The sequence below is a fragment of the Corylus avellana genome, chromosome 6, assembly GCF_965113065.1.
Source record: "Corylus avellana chromosome 6, dhCorAvel1.hap1.2, whole genome shotgun sequence".
Taxonomy (NCBI): domain Eukaryota; kingdom Viridiplantae; phylum Streptophyta; class Magnoliopsida; order Fagales; family Betulaceae; genus Corylus; species Corylus avellana.
The window spans coordinates 21,319,122-21,346,610 of NC_142495.1; the positions used below are offsets into that span (position 1 = coordinate 21,319,122).

The 27,489-nt window shown below is 35.1% G+C and overlaps 2 protein-coding genes, 1 non-coding gene and 1 pseudogene across 5 annotated transcripts; 3 read left to right on the plus strand and 1 right to left on the minus strand.

Annotated features, from left to right (window-relative positions):
* Window positions 1-6,906: 6,906 nt before the first annotated feature.
* On the minus strand, window positions 6,907-17,386 carry LOC132186109 (uncharacterized). Of its 2 annotated transcripts, none has more exons than XR_015912610.1 (2): window positions 17,094-17,386; window positions 6,907-8,489 (listed from the first exon to the last, which is right to left on the minus strand). It is a non-coding gene; the product is annotated as an uncharacterized LOC132186109 (transcript). The 2 variants fall into 2 exon arrangements; XR_015912609.1 differs by having other exon boundaries at window positions 6,907-9,198.
* On the plus strand, window positions 11,206-11,993 carry LOC148585012 (protein FAR1-RELATED SEQUENCE 1-like; annotated as a pseudogene).
* An 842-nt stretch (window positions 17,387-18,228) lies between the features above and the next one.
* On the plus strand, window positions 18,229-21,451 carry LOC132187519 (Ubiquitin-like superfamily protein). The gene is made up of 5 exons (XM_059601858.2): window positions 18,229-18,590; window positions 19,243-19,330; window positions 19,410-19,509; window positions 20,224-20,312; window positions 20,722-21,451. Exons 1-5 carry the CDS (start codon window positions 18,371-18,373, stop codon window positions 21,038-21,040), a joined length of 816 nt encoding a protein of 271 aa, XP_059457841.1. The 5' UTR covers window positions 18,229-18,370; the 3' UTR covers window positions 21,041-21,451.
* A 1,404-nt stretch (window positions 21,452-22,855) lies between these two features.
* Window positions 22,856-27,403, plus strand: LOC132187280 (protein KINASE OF THE OUTER CHLOROPLAST MEMBRANE 1). 2 transcript variants are annotated; one of them, XM_059601544.2, is made up of 5 exons: window positions 22,856-22,879; window positions 23,860-24,234; window positions 24,329-24,420; window positions 24,758-25,231; window positions 26,214-27,403. In XM_059601544.2, exons 2-5 carry the CDS (start codon window positions 23,869-23,871, stop codon window positions 27,172-27,174), a joined length of 1,893 nt encoding a protein of 630 aa, XP_059457527.2. In that variant the 5' UTR covers window positions 22,856-22,879; window positions 23,860-23,868; the 3' UTR covers window positions 27,175-27,403. The 2 variants fall into 2 exon arrangements, with proteins under 2 accessions (XP_059457527.2, XP_059457526.2); XM_059601543.2 differs by lacking the exon at window positions 22,856-22,879 and adding an exon at window positions 22,894-22,993.
* Window positions 27,404-27,489: the final 86 nt, after the last annotated feature.

Below are 27,489 nucleotides of genomic sequence, written 5' to 3' on the forward strand. Positions count from 1 at the left end.
TTGCTTTGACATGATTGTATACCTTTATTTTTGGTGTTATTTCTTTAAGTTAATTAGTGGAGCCTTTGCAAATGGGCGTGAGCAACAATGTTTGTTTATTTTAAAGAACAATACATTTTAGCGTAGATTTGGACTCTTCTAATTCTAGTTTTAGACTATAAATTAAAATTTTTTTTTTTTGTTTGATATTTGTTATGTGATTGGGCTAATCAGCAGAGTATTTGCGAATGAATGTGAGGGACCATGTTCCTTTAAGTAAAAGCAATACGTTTTAGTGTAAATTTGGGTTCTTCTATTTCTAGTTTTAACCTATAAATTAAAATAGTTATTGCTTGAATGTATTAGTTTAATTGGTTCTTGAATGATTTATTTTGTTTACTATGTATTAGAAATTAAAAATAATTTATTTTTCAGGTTTTTTGTTTTTTGGCTTGCAAAAAATAATAATAATAATGGGTTTTTTGAAAAAACTCATTCCATTTATTAAGGAATAGTTATTCCTCAATAAATGAGAGGGATGAATATTCATCTTCATAGGGGAGTAGCTATTCCAAGAAATGGTGAGCAACCAATCAAAAGTAGATATTTCAATGGTCTATTCCACATGCCAAACGATGCATACTTGCATGAGGCTTTTTGAGAGTTTTTCCTACATTTAAGAATTGAGTGGAATTTATGGAGCATGTTGCTAGTGCTCTTATTACAACACGTGTTGTAATTTTTTCAATGATCCATATTTAATTTCAAATTTCCATGAAAAAGAGAGATATAGTGAAATTAAATTTAGACAATTGAAAAAAATTACAACACATGTTTTGAAACTTTGTTTTTACAGCACCTAAGTTAAATCCTTATTACGCATCTCGTATGGATTTTGTTTTCTTCTCCCTCAAATTATAGAGCAATAATGCAATACATCAATTTCTATCTCAATAATGCAATACACCTATTGGATGTAATTTTGGATGTCTTGTATAATTATATGAAGTCTCATTTGGAGACGATATCCTCCAAGTTATTAGCATTTGAGATACAACTAGAATTGCTTTCATCTCCTCAGTTATAGAGACTTTTTTGTCAAATTATGCGTGGGGACCTTGATAGTCCTATAAAAATATTGCTATGATTGCTAAATTGTCTTGGATGATGACATCAAAGCTGAGATTTTTTTTCCATTTTATAGGTGAGAAATGAGTAGAAGAGGAACCCAAAAACATGTACAAGAGAAAGAAAGACAAATACAAGATAACAAACAAAGACAAAGCAAGATCCTTCCCACTATCAAGGGGAAAGTCTAACAAAGGGAAGAGAATTGTCATCTAGCTAAATAATGAGCATAAAAATTTGCATGACTCAAGTGTTTGAGTTGAACTGTTAGAGGCTTCCCAAACATTCTCTTCTATCTCTTGAAAGATAGTTATTTTTTCCTTGCACTTTCTCCACCTCCTCAGTGAGGTTTTTCCATTGCCTCTGTGTGGCTCTTACCGGAGGAGGAGGGAGAGACATTGTTTTCTCCCCCCTCCCCTCTTCCCCTCCACCTAGTGCGGCTGTTTCCCTTCCCCTCTTCGTCGCCAGTTCTCATTTTGTTTCTTTCTTTTTTTCCTCTGAGCAGCGGCGCCGCCATTCCTTCTTCCTCAGTCCATGTCAACCCGCTTGGTCGGCCTCCTTTGGTCGCTTTCCACATTCTGCAGCTGCGTCATTCTCAATTCTTCGGTAGTTCTCAACTTCAAAACTTTCAAAGCCAAATATGTCAGTCTCCGTTCCTCCTCAGCTTCGACGTGCCACACCAGAGACTTACCCAACCTCCCAGCCTTCCGTCGATGCCATCCCCGCCATGTTCCAACCACCACACGCCACTGTGTGGTCCTCACGCGTCTGTGCATGGTTTTCACGTGCCATCTCGTATCCTTCAAGTTATTGCCAGAAGCTCTTCCACCTACCTCCATCCGCCCTATCCTCTGTTCAAGCTGCTGCTTAGTGAGTTTTTTTATTGCTTTCTTTATTTTGCCATGTATTTTTAATTTTCTTGTGATTTTATAAGACCCGAAAAAAATAATTAAGTTTATTATTAATAACCTCATAGTAATCTGAATTAATTAATGAGATAAATTGCACATGGGATGATTTATAATAATAATAATAATGATGATTTTATCATAATTGAAATATAAACAAGATTAATTAATAATAATAATATTTATGTGATAATAATATAATAACAATATTATTTAATGATGATATATTATGTAATGTAAGTTTTAAGTGATAATGAGATTAACTAATAATAATGTTAGTGGACAAATGATTAATAAATAAAATAGATTAATGGTAAGTTGTAGTTAAAATAAATAAAAGTAGTGTGAGGAATAAAAGAGGACAATAAAGATAGAACCAATATGTAGTGGGGTAATCTTGCAATTTTAAAAAGATGGGGCTTAAAATAAAAAGGAGATCTAACTAATGCCACGTGTCGGGCTACCATATATTATGTAATGTAAGTTTTAAGTGATAATGAGATTAACTAATAATAATGTTAGCGGACAAATGATTAATAAATAAAATAGATTAATGGTAAGTTGTAGTTAAAATAAATAAAAGTAGTGTGAGGAATAAAAGAGGACAATAAAGATAGAACCAATATGTAGTGGGGTAATCTTGCAATTTTAAAAAGATGGGGCTTAAAATAAAAAGGAGATCTAACTAATGCCACGTGTCGGGCTACCATATATTATGTAATGTAAGTTTTAAGTGATAATGAGATTAACTAATAATAATGTTAGTGGACAAATGATTAATAAATAAAATAGATTAATGGTAAGTTGTAGTTAAAATAAATAAAAGTAGTGTGAGGAATAAAAGAGGACAATAAAGATAGAACTAATATGTAGTGGGGTAATCTTGCAATTTTAAAAAGATGGGGCTTAAAATAAAAAGGAGATCTAACTAATGCCACGTGTCGGGCTATCATTGGTTATGTGAGATATCCCTTATCCCTTTATCTCATCTCTTTCCCCTACTCTCATCTCACGCACACTCTCTCTCCCCCTTCTTTCTTTCCTTTGTTTATTTCCTTCTCATCTCCTTCTCCCTTCTCTTCTTTACACACACACGCACACATAGCCGAGAGAGAGAGAGAACGATGGTGAGATTGAGGGAGAGGAGCTGCTGACCGTGGAGAAGAAGTAGAAGAAGAAGAAGAAGAAAGTGAGGAACAAAAATGGGATTTCCAACCATGGATTGTTGTTGGGTAAATCTCTAAGCTTTCTTTCATGATTTTCTGTTCTACCCATTGGATTGGAAGTTTGAAATCATAATAATTTGGGAAATTTCTATTTAGGTCCGAAAGTTGGGGGGGATTGTAGTATGAAGCTAAATGCCTAAAATTAATGTCAAGCATTTATGCTTATTAAATTGTTATGCATTATACAAGTTTCGACTTATGGAATTAATGGGTTGATACTCTAATTTTACCTATTAGTAAAGCATGGGCATAAATCCTAATTTTATATAGTTTGAATTAAATTGGGGCTTTTGGTATGTAAACACTAGGATGGCTAATTGGATGGGTTAATTGCATTTGAAGTATTAATTAACCCTAGGCTTTCATGGGTTTAATAGAAATTGATGAATACGGGTTTAGGTTCTAATGTTATATTAGAATCATAGTAATTATTGTAAGTGTTTATAAATATTATAAATTAGGGTAAACGACAATGAGAATGGATATATACATGTTACGTATAATAAGAGAGTAAATGAGTATTTAATGTAATGAGTAGTAAATAGATAAGTAGATGGGTATAATGATAAACATGTTGATAAACATAGAGTATGATAAGGTTATGTAATAAAATGATTTAAGATGAGATGATTGTATATTATTGGTTGTCCAAATATAACCTTAAGGCATTAGAGTATTATATGTATAAATTGGTTATGTTGTAAAAATGCATAACTAGACTTTGGATTCACTTAGTATTGCAATTAAATATATATGTACAATAAAAGTGACATAAACGCATTATTGAAATTGGATTAACTTAATATGCGTTTAAATTATATAAGTATCAAATATACTTTCATCATGAATTAATGAAGTAATAAATTGCTAATGTAAAGATGGAATTCATTAAATGTGTATTTAATAATCAAGTTAATACATGGTGTAAGAATATGGTAACTTTGGGTGTCTTAGTGTAAAGCAATTAATTAGAATAAGGTCTTAGTTGTGTTGGCTTATTTGGAGGGTCTTTAGTGCTTAGTTAATGTCTAGGGGAGTAAGCGATGTAGTGAGAGATGCTTGTGGGATGCAAGTATCTTGGTGAAGTTTGTGTTGTTAGAGCCTATAATAGAGTTTAACTATGTGTTTATTATGTAAATATATAAGTACTCGCAAGTGGGTCAAGGTTGCTAAGAGAACCCAAGCAAATCAAGGTAAGTATTTTACTTACTGGGCAAAAAAAGACACAATTTTTAAAGATAAAAGATGTTTTGTTGAACGATTAATGTATGATGTTTTGAGATACTATGACTAGTGATGATGCTTCATGAGATCTGTTTGATGAAATGTTTCTATAAACTTTATAGGTTTGTAAGATAATGAGATGATTATGCTGTTATGAGCATTGGTTGGTTTAAATGGTTTATGACATGATTATATGATTTTATGATATGAGTTATGATAACACATGAGTTCAAGGATTCATTGACATAAGCATGAACATGGCATGAACATGGCATGAGCAATGAAACGGAAACGGGGTTTAACTCCGGTGTTGATTGAGTATGGTCTCACTACCGTAGAGCTGACCCATGCATAATGGAAGCGGGGTTCAACTCCAAGGGTGATTGAGTATGGTCTCACTACTGTGGAGTTGGCCCAATGCTTAATGAAAAACGGGGTGACAACTCCAGTGTGATTGAGTATGGTCTCACTGCCGTGGAGTTGGCCCAATACTTAATGGAAAACGGGGAGACAACTCCGGTGGTGATTGAGTATGGTCTCACTGTCGTGGAGTTAGCCCAATGCATAATGGAAAACGGGGTGACAACTTCGGTGGTGATTGAGTGTGGTCTCACTACCGTTGAGCTGGCCACATGTATGATTCCGGTGGTGATTGAGTATGGTCTCACTACCGTTGAACGAGCCTCATGAATAACTCGGGTGGTGATTGAGTATTGTCTCACTACCGAGAGCTGCCCTTACAATAGAACTGGCACAATATGATGAGCATGAGTATGAGCATGCGCACGCATAACATATGATTGTATGATGATGATGATTGATTTTGTGTGATTTTTATACTAGGCGTATCAGTATGCCTATGTGCAAGAGGCGCAACTGCGCATAATGTATACCGATATGAATGGTTGATTTTTATGCTAGACGTATCAGTATGCATATGTGACTGGTATGGGACGGACGCATATGTGTACTTTTATGGCTAGATGATGCATGATGACATATGTATACTGTTATCGTTAGATGATGCAAGATGACATATGTATACCATTATTGCTAGATGTTGCATGATGACTTTCAATATGATTCATTGTTAAGCTATATAATTTGTAAGTATGTTTTCAAATTATAACTCTTTTGGAAAGCCTAGTGAGTTCTATACTGCTGACCGTCTCTATTTTATGGAGATGGCGGGCTCATAATTCCGCCTGTATCACGGGTGGTGGTGATTCCCGTGGTGCAAATGATGTTGTGGATGCAGGTACAGAGATAGTAGATAAGGATCTTGTAGCCTTGTATTTGGGCGATGTCGGAGGTTTAGATGCGTTGGAGGTCTACTTTGTTGGACTAGTTGTTAGTCCTTTTTGTTAGAGCATTCATTGATATGCTTAGATGTTTGCATCCGGTATATGGCTCATGTCGCATGTGACACTTTTGTATAGCCATTATTTTGTATGTAAAACTTTATTCACATAGATGTATTAGTCAGCTCAAATGTGTTATGTAGATCTAATGTTATTTATATTCCGCTGCAAAGATATGAATTCTGATAAATCATTTATGATGCATATAGCTTTGTGTGGCTTATTATACTATCAATCAGGTTAATGCATGAGTTCATGGCATACTGCGGTATTGACATGCCACTGTGACAATCCGCTTTATTGTGGGTAATGCTTTTTAAAAGAAAATTTTTTAATCATGCTTTTATCAAGCGGGTCGTCACAGATTTGTAACTCTTTTTGTATTTTGCTGCTTGGTTATTTTGTGGGTTGCTGTCTTCCAGCTCTTAAGAGTTTTGATCTTTTAGCAGAGACTTTTTGTAATCGAATTTGTGTTAGTTCATCTCTTTCATACAGTCCATACAGGGTAGGGGTGTCAACCCGGTCCAGTTTCTCGGTTTTTGGCCAAAACTGGGGACCAGAACTGGGGTACCTCGGTTCTTGGTTTTGGGCAACCGGAACCGGGAACTGGGTCTCGGTTATCGGCCGGTTCCAGTTTGTACCCGGTCCAGTAACCGATCTTTTAAGAAAATTGTTTTTTGAGCTTATTTTAGGTATTGGGCCTAAAATAAGCCTTTTTTTTTTTTTTTTCATAAGTTGGCTCATTTAAAAAAAAATCTATTAGTCTTTTTATTCAAATTAAATAGGTTTTATTGTAATTGTTGAAAATAATTAAAAAAATAAACCTAAAAAAGCCCAAAAATTCTAAAAAAATCAATGTTTTTGCCTATATGGGCCTTATAAATAAAAATTCAATTTTTAAAAATGTCCTAAAAATCATTTTAAATTAGGCACATAAAGAAAACATTAAAACAATAAAAACAACTATGTAAACAAACCAACATGCACAAGAAATACCACCTTACTACAACAATTCAAAACCCAAAAAAATAAAAAATAAAACAAGTATTTAAATAATCCACCAACCAAAAGAAATACCCCTTACAATAAAAGTAGTTCATAAACATATTACAAATACAATATTACGCAAGTTTCAAAAATCATCAAATCATTCATCATGTCACATAAGCTTTAGAAATCATCTAGCTATATCATGTGAATAAAACAACAAACAAAGTTAAGAATGATTAATATTAAAATCATGGCATTTTAATATCATAAAATATAAAATGTCAATAAGTGAAAACATAGTAAATAATTAAAAGTAATGAATTTATAATCATTTAGTTACCATGTTCATCATAACTTTCCATTCCCATAAACTTCTGCATCTCCTCAATGTTATTTGGGCAGCTCTTTAACCAATCTTATGTGCAAATCAAGGTCTCAACTGTAAATGGAGATAATGAACTCCTAAATGAATCTAATATACGTCCTCCATTGCTAAAGGCAAACTCAGATGCAACAGTGGAAATATGAATGGCTAATACATCACGGGCTACCTCTGCAAGAATAGGATATTTGGGTGCATTATTAACCTTCCGTCAAAGTAAGATATTAAAATCTTGGGTTGTTGCTTCACACTGATCAGACAAATATCGATCCACCTCCGATTTACACTTCAAGTCGTTCTCTTCTTGGTGTTAGGAGAACACCTTCAAAAATTTCACATCTTGATCCTCCAAGTCTTCATCATCAACATTTCAAAAGTAGCAGTTGAACTTTTTATACCTACATTAGTGTTAGATAACCCATCCTCCCCATGAAACAAATTGAATTGATCCCACAAACGGTTTAAGAGGGAGTCCACACTATCCTTGATATATTTCGCCCAATCAACATCATTGTATCTTCTCAACCAAAATACCAACCCCTTCATCTTGAAATGTGGGTCAAGAACAAAAGCCACATACAACAATAAGTTAATCTTCTCCACTGTCTCTCAATACTTATCATACGTTGTTTTCATATAAAAACTCACTAAACTAAGAATATGATTATCACTACAAATACCATCATTCAAAGTATTTTGAATAATACAAAGTTGAATGAAATATGAGTTAGAGGTGACATTTTTTGAACTAGAGAACTTCAATGTGGCATCATAAAAAAATTTCAAAAACCTCACAAATAGCGTAGCATTTTCCCACTCAATAGAACTAGGAGCAACAAAATGATCACTCTCATCCTCCTCAAGTAGGGCAAAAGCTTCATATTTCTCAGCGGAGCTCAACATTAAGTACACATAATTCCATCTTGTTTGAACATCTAGACATACCATCTTCATATATGTAATATTTTCTAGCTCTATACATGATTTAAACTTTGTCATCCTCGCTGGTAAGGACCTCACAAATTTCACTATATTCTTTATAATAGAAATAGAAGTACCGAATCCTTTCAACCCTTCAGTTACAACAAGATTTAAAATATGAGCGGCACACCGCACGTGAAGAAATTCACATTCCAAAATAGAATAAGGCTTGGCCTTCAACCTCCTTTTCAAAAACTTGATCATCACATCATTGTTTGTAGCATTATCAACTGTAATAGTGAACAAACTATCAATCCCCCACTCCATCATTGTACTCTCCAACAATCTTCCAAGATCATCACCTATATGACTAGAAATCATGGCAAATTTGATTATTTTCTTATGCATTATCCAATCATAATCTATGAAGCTAGCGGTAACAACCATGTAGTTTAAATTTTGAAGAGATATTCATGTATCAGTAGTTATGCAAACCCTTTTACCGCTCAAAACATTTTTTAACTTAAGTTTTTCTTCCTCATATAGTTTCATGCAATCTTTTTGTAGAGTATTGCGACTTGGTACAGTGAACCTTGGTTCAACTCCATTCATCATTTCTCTAAACCTATCACTCTCCACATGCCTAAAAGGCAACTCCTCTTTGATGAAATACCGCACAACCAAATTTCTTACATTAATCAGATCATACTTCACAAATCCTACTCTTTGATTGCCTTCTTTGTAGTCTTAACTGGCATTTACAACAAAGTTTGACCTTTGGGTATATTCGATTTTCTAAGTGGAGAGGTCGGACATCTACTGGTAAAGTGGCTCATCATGACTGAAGTACCATTTTTCCAGTAACACCCTAACACCCTATTGCAATAATTACACATTGCCCTAGGGTTGTTCTTATCAATTGGTTCTATTTTTTGGAAGTGATCCCATACAATAGACTGATTCGCCGATGGTTTTTTGGATAGGTTCTTTTGTGATTACAATGTATTTGTAGAAGAAGCTATATTAGTTCCAGAGTTGTCACCTTGTAATTGCATACTAGAACTATTTGTCTCCTCCATCTATTAAGAGTGTTTAGATGTTATACACTAAAATGAACAATATATATATATATTCAAACAATCAAAGGCAATAAATAAGGAAATGAGCAACAATCCTCCAAAGAAGAACATAAATTTCCCAAAGGTATTATACTAGCAAATATAATGCATTAAAGTCTAACTATAGATAGCTTAACAAATTGAAAGCCATGTTATTCTGGGTACCACAAGGGTGCAAGATTATTCTAAACAGGACAAAATAATTTGGTTTATGATCTTCACACACAGTCATGGGAATTTGAAATTGAGGACAACATATAGTTAAGCATTTTGATGGAAGACCATATAATGCAGTGAACTATTAAGCTCTTCTTTTCATACATCTGCTTCTACCTCATGTTTTAGGAAGAAAATGGTTGCCAAAATACCCAAAATCAATCAGTCAATTTGTGTGAATATAGAATATAAAGGGCTTTAGGGATGAAGAGCTGAAAGGATTACCACCTAATTTTTCTCTTTAAGATCATGTCCTTTGTAGAACTTGTCTTTGATTTGGATTTCAATTGAAAAAATGTTAGACCGATTATGTTGTGCCTAAGAAGTCAAGGCAATCTCAAAAGTATCATTGATCACATACGGCATTCGATGGAGCTCAATTAATATAGTGAAAATACCAACAATATAGTTAATGCTTAAAATTGCAAAAACTGGGCATAAAATACAAATGAATTACATACATTTAGATTTAAGCTAATCCAAGGTATGAAACTATGAATCATTAACGTGACCTTTTCCATAGGTTAACATAAATTAGATTATGAAACCCACATAAGAAAGAGTAAAAAGAATGAAGCTACAGAAAGAGAGAAACAAACAGAGCCAAACACATTTTCTCGGCAACCAAACAGAGGCAAACACTAAAACAGTAAAAACCCAGCAAAACAATCCAACAAATTTTAAATTTTTACAAAGATGAAAGAACCATTTTGTAACCCTAGAAAGAGAGAGTCCATACCTGGCTACTAGTGCTCATTGCTCGGTTGGAGAAAGAGAGAGAAACGGTCTGACGGAGGGGAACGAGAGAGGGAGACGGCCTGACGGAGCAGTGGAGCATGGAGGTCACTTGAGAAAGAGAGTCAGAGAGAGAAAGAAGCTGGGTGTTGAAAGAGAGAGGTGGAATGGGCGACGGTGCAATGTGTGAGAAAATGAGGATGAAAAAAAGAGGCTGAGGAAGTATACTAAACAGCTAAACCTAAAATATATATATATAAACATGATATAAAAAAAAATAAAAAAAAAATTAAGAAATACTGACGTGCTGGTTTTAGCACGTCAGAAATATATAATATAAATATTTAAATATTAATTTATTTAAATAAAATTTTTAAAAATTAAATTGTATTTAAATTTCCTGACGTGTCAAATTTAACACATCAGAAAATCCTGACGTGTTGAATGTGACACGTCAATAAATGTTGACGTGTCATTTTCAACACGTCAAAAAAAAAAATTGTTGACGTGCCACTTTTGACTCGTCAATAATTACTGACGCGGCAAAATTTGGTTACTATTTGCCACGTCAGTAATCATCCTATTTTTTGTAGTGTTTGTAATCATATTCAAACAATAAGAACATGATGTAAGGCCAAGTTGAATGCAAGGTTAATTGATACAAAGTGATATATGACTCGTAGATCTACTAATAATCATGGATTAAGTCAAGAAAAAGCTAAGGGAAAAATGCAGTTTACACCCCTAAAGTTTCAGGGGTTTTTCAATTTTAACCCCAAAGTTAAAAAATTGGCAATCTACCCCCCTGAAGTTTCAAAAATTGGCAATTTAAACCTTCCGTTTAATTTTTCCGTTCAATTTTTAAAAAAAAGCCTAAGGGCAATGATATAATTTCATAGATTTCCGTCTATTTTGACGGAAAAATTAAACGGAAGGTTTAAATTGCAAATTTTTGAAACTTCAGGGGGGTAGATTGCCAATTTTTGAACTTTGGGGTTAAAATTGAAAAACTCCTGAAACTTTAGGGGAGTAAACTGCATTTTCAGCATTGCAAAGTTCAAAGAAGTACAAGGGGAGATTAGAGAGGTGATGTATTGTAGTATCTCTCTTATCAAAAAAGAAGGTGCTATTTGTACTTATCAAGTGATTGAACGGGTAGAAGTTATTGATGTCTACATGAAAAAAGTATTTCTTACTGTTTACTATAATGAATCGTGTGAAGTGAATTGCAGTTGTTGTTAATTTGAATCATGAGGAATTTTGTGCAGACATGCTATATCTGTACTAACTAGACTTGATGTTATATCGTTGTCAAATAAATATTTCCTTAATTGGTAGAGGAAAGACTTGAAGCAAAATATAAATTTATCAACAGTAGTTATGATTCTTCGAGTGGCAACCCTAGTGCAAAAGGATATTTTGACTTGTGCAAAAATATGCATGTATTAGCAGAACTTACATCAACTACCATGGAGCATTACATGAAAATGAAAAATCATATTCATATGTTAACGAAGCAATTAAATGGTTTAAGTTGTTAACATAATCCCACTTCCCAAGCACTTCAAGGTGGATCTACTACTTATAATTTGTTTGTTGATGGTAAGATGATGGAAAGTAATAAGGTGCATAGTCCTCTTGTGAAGAGAACTATAGGGAAACCACCATCAAGAAGGTTAGTGTCTGCAGTAGAAAAAAATAGTGGTGAAGAAATCACAAGAAAGAATCAACCGAATGACATAAATCCGAAAGAAAAGAGACAAAAAATAATTAAAAAAAAAGGTTATTTTTGCCAAGTTGTTTAATACTACTTGTTATTTGAATATTGTAAATGCTTTTTCTAACATTTTTATTTAAATTTATATGATTTTCTAATTGAAGCTTTGCCAAGGAACACAAGAAGAATGACCACAAGAAGACACAAATGATGTATTGTCACCTCTTATTCAGTTTGAGATTTAAGAACTTGTGGAATCTCATTTTTTGTGGAAGAAGGAACATAAGAAGACAAATGATGTACTGTCATCTCTTATTCAGTTTGAGATTTTAGAGCTTGTGGAATCTCATTTTTTGTGGAAGTTATGTAATAGGTTACGAACTTTGGGATAGATGAATTGGGGGCTAAATGTAGTAATGGAATGAAATATGAATAGATAGATTATTCACTTGAGGTAGAAAACACCTTACACATACATGTTTTGGTTTGAATAATTAGATAACAATCTCCTAACCTTCTGCCTCTTTAAATAAGCTAACACAAACACTCCTACCTTATTGCTAACTCTATAGCTAGATAATGATAACATTCGAATAATGATAACATAAAAGATCAACATAACAGATAATGATAACATAGTTACTCCTAAAGATACTCTCTTCCTTATCTTTCTCTTCTCTTCCTTCTATCCATGTCTTTGAGTTAATCCAAGTGATAGGATTAGAATATGACTCCTATCAATTCCGCCCCCTTGAACACGACCCTTGTCCTCAAGGTCAAGGTCGAAGGTACAAAGTCATATACCTTGTGAGTGCATGTAGAGAACGTTGATGATCATCTCTCATGTCTTCATTTTCATTGTCTACGTCCAAAAGATTATCCACAACACGTCCCTCTCCACTGGTTGGTTCTGCCCCAATTATGAATAATTGTTTTGCAGTGCATCGATGCCCAGGAGTAAACCGTTCATTACAACTGAAACAAAAGCCTATTTTTCTCACCTTTGTTGTATTTCCTCCCACGAGAGCTTCTTCATTTGGGTCTGTGAGCCATTGGGTTGCGGGGTGAATTTTAGTGGATTGGTTGGCCGTGGAGTCGTTTTTGTGCGTTGCAGTTCATTCTCCTTCAAGCGTGCAAATTCCTCGGCCTCTCGCAATGTCTGAGGCTTGAACTTCTGCACATCAGTAGAGATGTCAACCTTTAAACCTCCCAAAAAGGTGTCGATTAAGGCCTTTTGCGGCCATCCAACCACCCTATTGGCGAGTCTCTCAAACTCCTTCAAATAATCCCTCAAGGTGCCCCATTGTTGCACGCGTGAAAGGAATTCATCGTAATCTTCAAATTCTGTTGGGCCAAACCGAGCCAACAGCTCCTTCTCAAAGATGATCCAGGTAACAGTTACATTGTCGACGTGGTGACCCTTTTTTAACCATTGCCACCACTGATTTGCCTCCCCTTTCAGGTAAGAGGCAGCAAACATGACCTTCTTGTCGTCCTCGATTTTTTTATTCTTAAAGAATTGCATAGCCCAATCAAGCCCAACAATTGGATTGTCCCCTAAGAATCGAGGAAAATCCATTTTCATGGGTTTGGTATAGGGACCTCCGTGCGGTGGTCAGGATCATGATTGTGACTATTTCGGATGGGTTGGACCCTGGCATCTCCATCTCTGGTGGCCGTGAGGATTTGCCACTGAATTTGGCAAAGCTCGTCGACAACTCCTGCAAGGTATGCTCGATGGACTCAGTAGTTTTTGTTAACTTCTGAATAGACTCCATGTGATTCAGCATGTCGCTTTCCAGTTTCTCAATGCGTTCCTTTTAGGTCGTCATTACTCTTATACCAATTGATAGGTTACGAACTCAAGGATAGATGAATTGGGGGTTGAATGTAATAATGGAATGAAATATGAATAGATAGATTCTTCACTTGAGATAGAAAATACCTTACACATACGTGGTTTGGTTTGAATAATCAGATAACAATCTCCTAACCTTCTGCCTCTTTAAATAAGCTAACACTAACACTCTTACCTTATTGCTAACTCTATAGCTAGATAATGATAACATTTGAATAATGATAACATTAAAGATGAACATAACAGATAATGATAACATAGTTACTCCCAGAGATACTCTCTCGTCTCTTCCTTCTATCAACGTCTTTGAGCTAATTTAAGTGCCAAAATATTCATATTTTAATCCTTAAACATATATGTGTTAATTCTTTAGTGTTGTTAGTTTGTGCAATTTTACTTTATTTTTATATTTTCTTTGTTTTATAGGTTTTTGGAAGAAAAGAAAGCATTCCTGGAAGTATCGGACTTAAAGGATAAAATTGGGAAAACGCTAGAAGACTTGAAGCAAGCAAAAGCATTCTGGTAGTGCGATCTTGCGATCGAGCGCACTTCTAGAGAGGTCTAGATGTGAAAAGCAAGGCGTGCGCTCGTGCACACAAGAAAAGACTCAATCGCACTACGATCGAGCATAGGAGACATACGATCGATCGCAGAGGTGCGATCGAGCGCACACAGGCTACGATCGAGTGCACCCATGCGTTGGAGAATTCCAGAAGCTGCGGCTAGACTCTCTTTGCTTTCCATATTAGGGTTTTTCTAGTCCTAGTTGCACTAGGACTAAACCCTACGATTTTACTAGGGTTTCTAGGTTTTCTAGAGTATTCCTAAGCCTATGAATAAGACCTTTAAACCTTTAGAATAATCATCTTGGAAGAAACACAACTTTGAGGAGAGGAATTGGAGACTACTTCTATGAGCAGTTTTTGGTTCTTTCTTCCATTTTCCTTTCCTTTTCTTTTAATTATGTATAACTAACTCTTAAGGAGGGCTAGATTGAAGTCTTAATTATGTTTATTTAATATTAAAAATATTGGCGCCTTTGTGATAATCATATTATGTTGCTTAACTTGATTAATTCATGTTTTCTTGAATTCCTCATATGTATGTGATTGGCCATTATATGCATGAGATATGGACTAGTTAATTAAATCAATTTGGATGATCGAGTCCTGGGTTTAATAAGAGTAACAAAAGAAATCCACACCGGGTTCTTGGGTTAATCAATATGGGGAATCGGGAGTAGACACCCATGCTCTAAGCCTCATGTGTTTGTCGATTTTCACAAATTTATGCTTTCTTAAAGAACAACTTAGTAGACATTCATGTTAAATCCTTTAAGAAAGAAAAGAATTAAAGTAGACATCCATGCCTAATTCGTCGCTTAGGAAAATCAAGAGCTTAAGGAGTAGACACTCATACCCTTAGGTTGGCAAACATTAAGTATTCATAATATGATTGGATCATTGGCATATTGTTATATTATCTAAGTATGATTAATGGTGGATATCAAAGTCCTGTCTTTACCTTTTCATTTATCTTTATATATTTTTATTTCTTTTCACAATATCAATTTAGTGACAATTTGATATTTTTATCAATTCTAAAACAAAATCAACAATCCTCGTGGGATCGATTTCGTACTTGCTACACTATATTATCTTTTGATCTTGTGTACTTGCGAGTAAAACGTACTAAATATTATCTATTAATTTAGGTAGTATTTGGCACAACACTAATCCGGATTGGAATAGGACTCCTATCACATAGAAGCCTGGTGGTATGTTACGATCATAGTGTCTCACATGGGTTAAGTCTAATATTGACCATGTATATATAAGCTCTTGGCACCATTCCCTTCTATGCCGGTTTTCAAGGGTGAGTTCTACCCAAAGTTTGTATCATTTGGTATCAAAGCTAGCCATCATGTCGAGGGGTTCGAGTCACGAAGGGGGAGGGGTTCGAGTCACGAAGGGGGCGACCTATGGGCTAGATTAAAATACTGATAGGTAAGTAGAGTCATCAAAAGATAAAGTGCTACCATTAGGTTAATGTCGATATAGTGAGCCGTCGTGAACGTCGGCCACGGAAGCCTGGTGGTATGTTACGATCCTAATGTCCCACATGGGTTAAGTCTTATATTGACCATGTATATATAAGTTCTTGGGCACCCTTGCCTTGCAAGTTGGTTTTCAAGGGTGAGTTCTACCCAAGGTTTGTATCATTATGGAATCTCATTTTTTGTCGAAGTTATGGAATCTCATTTTTTGCGACCTTGTTGAATAGAAGGGAAATATTTTGCTTTTGTCTAGCAATTGATGTGCATGGAAATATGCAGGGAAATGGCAATTGATATGCTGGTAAATATTTTGACAATTTGATTGCACAAAATTTCATTGCAATTAACTCTTATTATCCATGATTGTGGGCAGCACATACATCAAGTCCTCTTGCCAGTGTTCAAACTCAATTTTTTGCATTAAATTACATAATTTGTTTACATAAATTACATAATTTGTTTGTAGAGCAATTCTTTCAGTAATTTTCATGTCTTCCGTAAGAACATAACCACTTTTAGCTCTGTTGCCGCATCAATAACTATAACCACTTGGTAGAAGCAAAATGAACTTGTTAAAAACAATACATATAACATGTTAGATCCACAATAGGAGACAGACATCATCAAGGAATTCACAAGCAAAAAGACTAATGTGAATAGCTCACAACTCATCGGGATTGGATGACTGTGTCTGTTGGGACGTTTTCTAAGCATCTACGACAGGTTTTGCCTATTTATCAGCAACAATATGGAAGTTCAATGCCAGCAATCCAATACAAAGACTAAAGAATAAAGAAAAACTAAAAATCAAGCAGACACACATATATGCAAGCACGAAACTTCATCCAGATTGACCCAAAAAAAAAAAAAAAAACTAAAACTAAAAAATACAAGCAAAATCATCAAATACATCAGCTACACAGGACACATGTAAGTAAGATAACAATAAAAAAAATCCAAAATTCAAAACAGAAATAAACCAAACAGAAAATCAGATAGTCTCCTATACCATCCTAGCAACAATATGTACTCCAAATTAAAGGAAACCAACAAACCCAAACCACCATCTGTAGAAAAAACCAGAAACCTTAAAGTAAAAAATACAAGCAAATCATCAAACACATCAACTACACAAACAAATATGTAAAACAACAACCACAAATCCAAAATCCCAACGGAGGAAACAATAGCCAAACAGAAAGTCCAAAATCAAAAATCTTCTACCAGATGGAATCGAAATCAAAAAACGAAAATAATAGAGAAAAAAAACTTACTTCTTTTGGTGGCTAGACTCGTCGGTGGTGGTGCCTCGGGTTTTCGGTAGGAAGCAAGAGTGTGTTGAAGGGAGGAGAGGGAGGGAGGACCACAGTGGGAGAGGGAGGAGCTCATGGATTGCTCGGGGATGACTCGACAACGGTGGGAGAGGGACGAGCTCGTGGGAGCCAGTGGATGGCTTGCGGCGGTGCTTCTGTTTGCCTATGGGGGAGGGAAAAGATGGGTGGGGGAAGGAAAAGATGGAGACAAGAGGGAAGGGATTTGAGGGATAAGGAATTTTGAAATTTTGGTGAAAAATTATAGGTATACTGCACGCTGGTTTTCAGATTTTTTTTTCTAATTTTTTTTTTTAATTTTAAAAAAAGGCCTGATGTGGCGTGGCTGATTGGACCGCACCACATCAGCATGAATGGACTCTGGAGGGACGCTGGATGGCCATGTAGAGTTACTCTAAAAATTTGCACCCTATGATCACTTAGACTACAACCCTTTAGGCTTGAAGAGGGTTGTAGCTTTTGAGGTATGCTGGATTTTGTGGAGTTCAAGCAGTTCAACCATGGTTTGGGGCTTAGCCTGGCTATTTATGTATTTTGCTTACCATAAGAAATTTTTAGTCACTATTTACACTTCAAGAAACTATTTGCAAGTCAATGAAATCACATGGATTATTTTGCATTTTTCCCTTACTATTATTTATTTATTTTTCCTAAAAAATAAAACTTATTGCATGAAGGGTCTTTGAGGTCAATTATGTTTGCATTGATGTTTATTTATCATGTCATCATTTCATCATTAGTGTTGATGTGGCGCGTTAATGGAATCTAATAATTGTTTTGATAGAATTTGACAGTAGAGATTAAATTGTTATTTAAGCTTACTCCGAGAATTTTTGAATTATTTTTTATACCTCAAAGAGCGATTTGTAATTTAAGCTAACTACATGAACTAATTTTACATTTATTCCTTTTATTTATTTATTTTTTATTTTTTTCTAAAAAAATAAACCTTACTGCATGAAGGGTCTTTGAGATCAGTTAATCCATCACGTAAATACTATGGCTCTTCACGTAGGTTCGCTTGATCTGTTTTAATTTATTAAAATCTGGCAAAAATAATAATAATCAACCTTACTCTCTCTCTCCAAAATCAAATAGACAAACAAACTCCCTAAACCCCCTCCGTTCGGTTACACTCCTCTCTCTCTCTCTCCCACACTCTCAATAGAAAACCGGATATGAGAAAGCCCTAACCAGCAAACTCTATATTACTGTCAATCATGAGAAGCAGAAGCCTGACTGTTCAGGAACAGAGGAGTAGTAGTAGTAGTGGCGGTAGAAATCTAAGGGATTTCTTTGAGAGGCGGTGCCTGGCCCCGATAACGCTAAACGACGACGTCCAGATTTGTGCCCTGAACCATCATCCCTACCGCCTGTTGCCTCAGCCTCAGCCGCTCCACCTCAACCTCTCCGTTCTCAAGCTCGATGGCTCTCTCTTTGGTACCGTCTCTTTCTCATTCTTACAGCCACGAATTTCGGACCTTACTATCATTCACAGTAGGATTAATACGCCATGATGATGATGCGTTGTAATTGGATTGGCGAATAGAATGTTGAATTGATTAGAATGTCAAATTTACAGATCTTAGAGGTAAACATCGATTATAACATGTGTTGTCATGAACTTCTCTTATAAATGAAAGATATGAAGCTAAGAATTTACGCGTAGAAGTTAGAAAAAGGCGAATTTTGAAAATATGACTCTTAGGAAAAGACGATTTTTGAAAAATATGACCTGTTATGAAATGACAAATTTTTAAAAAATATGGTTGTTGGAAAAAGAATAGAGAAAAAATATTTAAATATAGTTAAAATGCTGAGTCCGATGCAAGTGTTTTGAAAAAATGGGTAACTAAAATAGAAAAATTGTAACTAATTTTAGCTAAACATTTACTACGCGGGATGTGAATGTTCTTGTCTTTTTTTGTTGTTGTTGGTTTTATTGTTCTTGTCTTTTGCTTTTAATCAATTTGTGCTTTAATAGGGATTAGATGTGGCCTCCAATTCCCCCAATGGTATATATATGGCATTAGCACAACAATTTGTAGTGACATTCAAAAACAAATCCTTATTTTTGGTTTTGATTTCACAGATGTTTGTGTCGCCAAGAATGCCACGGTGGCAGAGCTCAAGCAAGCTGTAGAGGATGTTTTTGTTTCGTGTCAAAAGGAAATTTCATGGTAATCAGATGATAGTGCTTTAGAACCATATAGTTCGATTAATTTTATGGCTTACCTGCTTTGGATTCCATGTGGTTAGGTCGCATGTATGGGGGCACTTTTGCTTGTCTTATGCTGATCAACAGTTAATTAATGATAAAGCGTTGCTTCGAAATTTTAGGATCAAGGATGGTGATCAGGTCCGTGTCACTGAATTTTTTGTTTTGTTTGTTTGTTTTTCTTTTTCTTTTCTTAAGTGTCTTGAAACATATGTGAATTAGTTACTCTTTGGTATTTGCATTTGCAATGAGGAAATTTCTGTTAATATTTTAGATAATAATGTGTATATTTCGCAACTTATACTCAAAGTACCAATAGATGAAAAAGGAGAAAAAAAGGTACTAAAACAAAATAGATAATATTTGATCACTTCTTTCATTGCTCAACCAAAACTTTGGCATAATTTCCTTATGTATAGTTCATAAGTGCTTTTGCAATTTATTGATGAGTATTACTTAGACAAATCACGAGCAATCCCAAATGGCTTGGTTTTGATTTATGCTCTTCAGATTAACTTCTCTTTTTTTGGTGTTGTCGTAAGTCTTATAGCTATTGGATTTCAGGGTGTTTTTTTGATCTTTTTTATTGAAGGGTATATCTCTTACAATAGACCATCATTTGCTTTCTTATTTTTTTTTAATGCAATTGTCAGATTATATAACTTCTACTTAACTAATTCCCAGTCTAGAAAAAAGAAAAGAAAAGAAATAAAGAGAGAGGTCTATATCTATTCCATTGCTTGGTTTTTGCTTTTTCTAAGTTTTGTTTTGACTTCTTGGATTCATTTATTTTTGCACCTTACAATTTGAAGGTGCTGCTTATAAGTTTCTAGTGTTTGTTTGTGGTATATGCAGCTGCAATTCATTCGACATCTGTCCATCCAAAATTCACCTATGATCAAAAGTGCCAAGAACAAGAACATTGCTTGCAAACTGCACTCACTGTAAGAATCTTTATAACTTCTGCTCAGAATTGTTAGTGAGGCTCAAAGATGTATTAGACAGTTCATCCGTGTCCTTGATTTTTGCAAAGACATCTTCTTTAGATCACTTAAGCGGACTGTGGTGGAAGTAATTAAGCACATGCATATGCGATTAACAGATTGAGGACCAGACAAAATAAACAACGATCAGAATATTTGAAAAATTTGAGAGGCCCTATCAAGATCTGAGTCTGACTTTAGGTGCAGGAAGCAGATTAGAAATGTTTTCTAAGCATCAATTTTGGCCCAAATATATGCAATTTATGCATAAACCTTAAACAGAAGATACATACCTTGGGTAGAATTCAACTTCTTGTTTCTGCCCTGTGCTTACCGAGAAATGGAACTAATACCTTTTTTTTAATGTAAGGTTGTCATCAGGGTCAAATTTTCATGAAGAGACAGAAGAGACTGGTTCAGATGATATTGATGATGATGAAAATCAGGAGGAGAGCTCCAAGTGCCATGGTGATGACAACCAGGAGGATGCTCCTACACCAGAGTTGAAGTTGGCTACTGTCTTGAGAGGGTGGCTCTCAAACTCCTGCTTGTGGGGCATTTCAAGGAAGAGATCAGAAGGCTGGAATCCAAGTAGTTCAATATTGGGTCTGCACTGCTTCGGAGGTGGAACTAGGGTGAATGATGATATAAGTTTAAAGCTTACTAGAAATGGATGTAAAATCGAGTAGGCTACTATGTAAGTGAAAGCCTGTCCAGGCTTGCCCATGGGCTGCCATTTTGTTCCAGAAGGTGGTCTACAGGATTGAGATTCACGACAACTAGCTCTCAAAATGCGAGAGAGAATATATATGAGATTCACTTGTCTAGGTAGGTGGTCGGACAACTCCACATTTATTTCGACAAGTATATCCCGTATGTACTTTTTCACATTAACTGTTAGCAGTTTTGTTAACTAATTATTATGGATTCCAATCCCTCTGACCATGCTCTATAAGCTCGGCTAACATAATTTTTTATTTTATTTTTTTAGTTTGAAGTAAGACTAGTTCAGTGTAAATATTTTATGGTTGGGTCCATCTGTTATTAGATGTTTTCCCTGTAAAGCTTTTAATTTTTATCTACTTCCAATTAGTACTCTCTTTTCCCTGTCTTCTTTGAATGGGAGAATCTTTATATTCTCATATGTGCAGTGCAAATGACAGCTTAAACTTGAAGACATTTTTCATATTTACTTTTTCCCTTAAAAGATGAAAATTGAATTTTAATTTGTTGATGCAGTTAACCGCCCTACCGAAATTCAACCAAGTTTACCCTTCTTTCTCTTAGCATTGTATTTTTTACAAAATTATTTCATTGATTTAGGTATTAGAGTATTCCTCACCAGTATCTCTTAACGAGTCACTCGTGTCTGTTTTTATTAATCTTTATATTAACTGAATTTCAGTCTACTAACAGAATTCATATATCAATTTCTCAATATTTACAGTTCATCATTAAATTAATATATTTTTTTAAAGGGAAAAGTCGACGTACACCTTTTAAATTACCACCTAATTAATAATGTTTTCCAAAAACTTTCAATTGTGACAATGTTCCCTTCAAGCTACTAAAACATTGTCAATGCTCCTCTCAATGACAAAACTACCCTTAGTAAAATAAAAACAAAAAAATACTAAAACTAAAAAAAACCTTAAAACTAAAAATAAAAAATAAATAAATAAATCCAAGGGTGGCCAAATTTAAAAATAAAAATAAAAAATCCTTTTTATTGGGAAAAAGAAATCAATTTCTTTTATGAAAATTGAAAATTTTCGTTTTTTTTTTAATAATTTTTTTAATTAAAATAAAAAAAAATTAATTTTTTTTCTTTTAAAAAAATGATAAAAATCGTTTTTTTTTTAAAATTGTTTCTTTAATTAAAATTTCTTTTTTTTTAAAAAAAAAATAATATATATTTTTTTCAAATTTATAGGAATATTTTTATCTTATTGAGAAATTTATAAATGCATTTTTTTTTTCAGCGTTAAAGAGATATTGACAATATTTTAGTAGTTTAAAATAATATTATCATAATTGAAAGTTTAAAAAATATATTTTTTAATTGAATGATAATTTGAAGGTTATGTGGAGTTTATTTATTATTATTATTATTATTATCCTTTATAGAGTTTCATCACTAAATTGTGTGATTAAATTATGCGGGAGTGCTTTGACAGTGACTAAAAAAAGAAAAAAAATAAAAAAATAAAAAACAAAAAAAAAATCATATTCTATGCAGTTCCTGTAATTACCTGCGGAGGAGTCGTGTGCGTCATCACAAAATGACCAAAACAGATCGCACGTGATGTGGGTTCCACTAGCATCAAATCCACAACTAGAGAATCTGAGGGCTCCACCTGCAAGCGGTCCATGTCTCCAAAACTCGCGGTAAAATATCACAGCCACGTGTCCACTTTACCCAACGTTCTTCTCGGTGACGTGTTCGATCCAGCAGCTTCCGCGATGGAGTTTCTGGTGACGTGGTATTCAGCTGAGACAGGCCGCACCGGAGCCCCGTATCCCTCTCCGTACGTACCCGTAACCCATCCCATCTTTTTTGGTTTCTTTTGCTCTGCTTCTTCTTGTTCCTTCTTTATTTGCACTTTATCACAGAGCGCCTCTCTCTCTTTCTCTCTGTACTGGTAAGTATGTATTTTTCTGTATCTATTTCTCAGCAAAGAAACGGAATTTAACTGCAAATTTGACTGTTATGTACGCATGTATGTTAGATACCCATGAATGTTTAAGTTTGGATCTATTAAGAATATGAACAAGTGGAAATAAAGGGATAGTTATGGAGCTCTATTGGCTTAAAAACTTTCAGACCCACTTGTCTATATGGATCGAAGTAGATATCTACTAGTTTTCTGGGTAAATCGTGCTGAAATATACGCAGAAAATTGTTCATGGGTGGTGCTTTAATTGGTGTGTCTTAATGCTATGAACAAATGATTCTAGGAGATTGTTTTATATCAACAACCAAACAATTACAACTTCTGCAGAAAATAAGCAGAAACCTGAACTTTCTAACAAAGTACAAAATCCCACCAAGACTAAACTCTCAACAACTAAACAAACAAGCAATTAATTTGATTGTTGGTTTTCAAGTGTAAAGTTTTAACTTTCTGTAAGCAAAGCTGTGTCATCTCATCTGTCAATTGCTTGCTTACTCGGTTGCTAACGCATGGGTGGGGTTTCTTTTGCCCATGCCTTGAATGGGGTGGGATTTAATCTGAAGAATTTTAAAGGAGAAGAGAGAAGCTCATTGAGATGGTTTAGTTTTATGCCTCGAGGCTTTTTCTCCAAATGTTTTCTGTTCAATAAGAATTCGTAGTGACAGACATCAGTAATTAAAATATATGATTAGTTGGAATATATGATTGTAATCAAATCTGATTACAATCATATATTCTAACATTTAGAGCTTCTATTATGATGTGATTTTCTACTTTTTCAGTCTTAATACATTATTGGACGTGCTCTTCTTTTACCCATATCGTTTCTGCAGGAAGGAAATATGACCGAACAGATCGAAGCAGCAAAGCCAGCAGTTTTTTTTGAGTATGAACTCTTTGAAGGAGACCCTGACCACCTTAGGACTGTTAAAGCCACACCAAATCAGACGGGTCCATGGATTGATCCTTCCTCTTTGAAACTTAAGCACAGGATTGGGAGGGGCCTCTTTGGTGATGTTTGGTTGGCAACTCATCACCAATTGGGTCATGACTTTGAGGAGTATCATGAAGTGGCTGTCAAGATGTTACATCCATTGAAGGAGGGCCATACCCAAAAGTTTTTGGATAAGTTTGAAGATTTATTTTTTAAGTGCCGACAACTCCAACGTGTTTGTTGGTTGTACGGTATATCAATAGTTAATGGAAAGGTGGCTTCCTCAAAAAATGAATTTAGATACTTTTTAACTCTTGAAAGATCTTTATATGTCTCACCGTATTAGTTCACTTTTGATGTCTTGGCAGATCTGCATCGCTGTGAAATTTCATGAGGGATCAGTGGGTGATCGAATGGCTCAGCTCAAGGGTGGCAAGCTCCAATTGTCTGATGTTTTAAGGTGTTTTTTTTTTGGGTTTTAATTTATTTATTTATTTCGTTATGAAATAATGTCATTTTCCTTATGAGATAGGGTTAGACTTGGGTATAATTTCATAAATTTAGATTTGTTGGGTTCTCCTATGTCAACAATTAAATCAGAGAGTGGTTCTGCTGTTTAGCTGGTCCCATTTAGCATGTGAAATGTGAAAATTTTCAATTAGAAATGATGCTCTAGTATATGATTTAACCAAACTTTATTAGACTTTATGAATGGTCTAAAACTCACCAGAATTTAGTGAAGTATACAATTGGTTTTGATGGTTAGATATAGTCTTACAGAATGCTGATGCTTACAGGTATGGGATCGAGTTGGCAAAAGGAATTCTGGAGTTGCATTCAATTGGGGCCCTGGTGCTGAACCTTAAGCCTTCTAACTTTCTGCTTAACGAACGTGGCCATGTGGTTCTGGGAGATTTTGGGATCCCATATCTACTTCTTGGGATTGCATTGTCTAATTCAGATATGACACTAAGACTTGGAACTCCAAACTACATGGCCCCAGAACAGTGGGAACCAGAAGTTAGAGGTCCTATATCATTTGAGACAGATTCATGGGGTTTTGGATGTAGCATAATCGAGATGCTAACTGGTGTTCAGCCCTGGTCTGGCAAATCAGCTGAAGAAATATACCATTCAGTTGTTATCAAACAAGAAAGACCACATATTCCAAGTGGCTTCCCTCCTGCGGTTGAAAATGTTATCAATGGTTGCTTCGAGTATGATTTCCGGAATCGGCCTTTAATGACCGATATTTTACATGCATTTAAAAGGTATTCACTGTGAAGAATATAGTTGTTGTTCATTGAAGGTGTTGTTTTTAGCAGACTGCTGGGGCCGACTTTGGGCAGCACGCAATCTATTCTCATAGCCTTAATGTGTTTGAGGGGTATTCATTTTTCTCTTTCCTAGTTCCAGTCGATCTATTGGCTCTTAAAAATCGGTGCACTCTGAAATTGTGTGCTTGATGTAAAGCCTTTTTTGGGAGTAATAAAAGCACAAAAAAAATGTTGTCAATAAGGTCTTTTTTTTTTTTTTTTCTGTTAATTCTATATCTGGTTAGTGCACACATATCAGTGAATTTGTACCCTCACTTCTAGCTAAGATTCTTTTCACTTGAGTGTGTGAGACAGGCCATTTGAGAGAGACTTCTGGTTAAATATTAGAGGTTTTAGATCTTAATAAAATACAGGGTAATTTTGCAGAAAGTTCTTATTTTAGGGTTCTTTTTCTTTTCCCTAGAAGTAATCTTTCTCGTGCATTGTATTTAGTATCAAATGTATTTTGCCCCCATTTATGGCTAAAGAATTTCCAGAATGACGTCTAACTTTCCTCAGTATGGTAGTATTTTTCTGATTAGTGGGAAGCTAGTTTCAGTTGACAAAATGGGTGGGTTTCCCCGTTTAGGAGTGCATGATTTGTTTCATATACATTTGAACCTCATTCTTTAATTATGTTAATACATTGGTTTAGGGATCATATTGATTAATCCAATAAACAACTAAAATAGAACTGTCTTTGGCAGAATGTATAAGTTATAGTCGTAGTGAAGAAGAAAAGAGAGGAAAAAGAAAAAAGAAATTACAACCAGACTGCAGTTGAACCAGGAATTCCTTTATCTTTGAATGTTAATAATTGGCTAACTATTGAGAATTGCTTAACCGTATTGATGTATCCGCTTTTGATTCTCACATATAACTCATATGTCTAATTTTTTTTTTTTTTTTTTTATGTACTGATTATTTGCATTTCCAGCTCTCAGAATGCTGTTGACAGTGATGGAAGGTCACTTGAAGTAGGAAGCAGTGCACTTACAAATAGATCAAGTGATGCTGGTTATACTGCATGGTATCTTTCAAAAGATCATCTTGAAGTGGGTGACATAGTTCGTTCAAGAAAGCCAATAAATGCACACAAACCAAAAACCACAGATTTTTCTGAAGGAACGGTGGTTGATTTGGAGAGTGGCGATGATAGAGACAGTTTTGCTCTAGTGAAGATACCTGGAGTACACAACCCTCTGAGAGTTCAGGTTTCGACAGTTGAGAGGGTGACATCTAATTTGGCAATGGGTGATTGGGTGTGTTTGAAAGAGGAAAACAACAAGCACTCCTCTGTGGGAATTTTGCACTCGATACGGCGTGATGGGAATGCAGCAGTTGGATTTATAGGGTTAGAGACTCTCTGGAGAGGGAGCGCTTCTGATCTTCAAAAGACTAAAGCTTATTATGTTGGACAGTTTGTGAGGCTGAAAGCAAATGTTTTCGCTCCCCGGTTTGAGTGGCCTCATAAAAATGGACCAGCATGGGCCTCTGGGAGGATCTCACAAGTCCTTCCAAATGGCTGCCTTGTTGTTTCTTTCCCTGGGAGGTTGGTGCTTGGAGATGAATCTAATATTATCTTGGCAGATCCAGCTGAAGTGGAGGCAGTGTCTTTTGATACTTGTCCAGGAGTTGTGAAAAAGTATCAACACATTGAGGATTTTCACTGGGCCGTGAGGCCACTTGCAATTGCATGTACTTTATTCACAGCAATGAAGCTTGGCTTATTTGTTGGACAAAACATTGGTGCTAGGCTGAAGAAAGGCCGGAGAAATTTGAAGCGGCATGATGGGGATTACCAGGATGGCCAGACTGGTGGAAATGCAGGTTGGCTTCCACCTCCAGTTGCAAATATTCTATTTAAGGAAGGTGTTACTGCTCCTGCTGCTAGGTAATTTATTGATGTGTGGCCACAAGCAAAGTTTATTAGAAGCCTATAGACAGCAGAGACTTGCTTGTAGATTGATGTGGCTGGGACTACAACTTCTTAATTCAATGTTGTTAGGAAAGAAAATTAAGTCTGTTCATAATTTGTGTATGTATATACAGGAAAACTTGTTTAACTATCATTGTATGCCTTTTAAGTTGATGATTTATTCAATGTTCATGAGAAATTAATTGCTAGCTTCACACTGTTGTAGAAATCCATCCATACATTCATGAATTTTGGTACTCTTTTTCTTTTGAAGTTCTTGCTGAGGCATGATTGT

Coding starts and splice junctions, on each gene's coding strand:
- LOC132187519 (XM_059601858.2), top strand. CDS start 18,371: ATGAGAAGCAGAAGCCTGACTGTTCAGGAACAGAGGAGTAGTAGTAGT. Junction 19,331..19,409: donor TGTCAAAAGGAAATTTCATG/GTAATCAGATGA, acceptor CCATGTGGTTAG/GTCGCATGTATGGGGGCACT. Junction 20,313..20,721: donor GCTTGCAAACTGCACTCACT/GTAAGAATCTTT, acceptor TTTTAATGTAAG/GTTGTCATCAGGGTCAAATT.
- LOC132187280 (XM_059601544.2), top strand. CDS start 23,869: ATGACCGAACAGATCGAAGCAGCAAAGCCAGCAGTTTTTTTTGAGTAT. Junction 24,235..24,328: donor TATCAATAGTTAATGGAAAG/GTGGCTTCCTCA, acceptor ATGTCTTGGCAG/ATCTGCATCGCTGTGAAATT. Junction 24,421..24,757: donor CAATTGTCTGATGTTTTAAG/GTGTTTTTTTTT, acceptor TGATGCTTACAG/GTATGGGATCGAGTTGGCAA.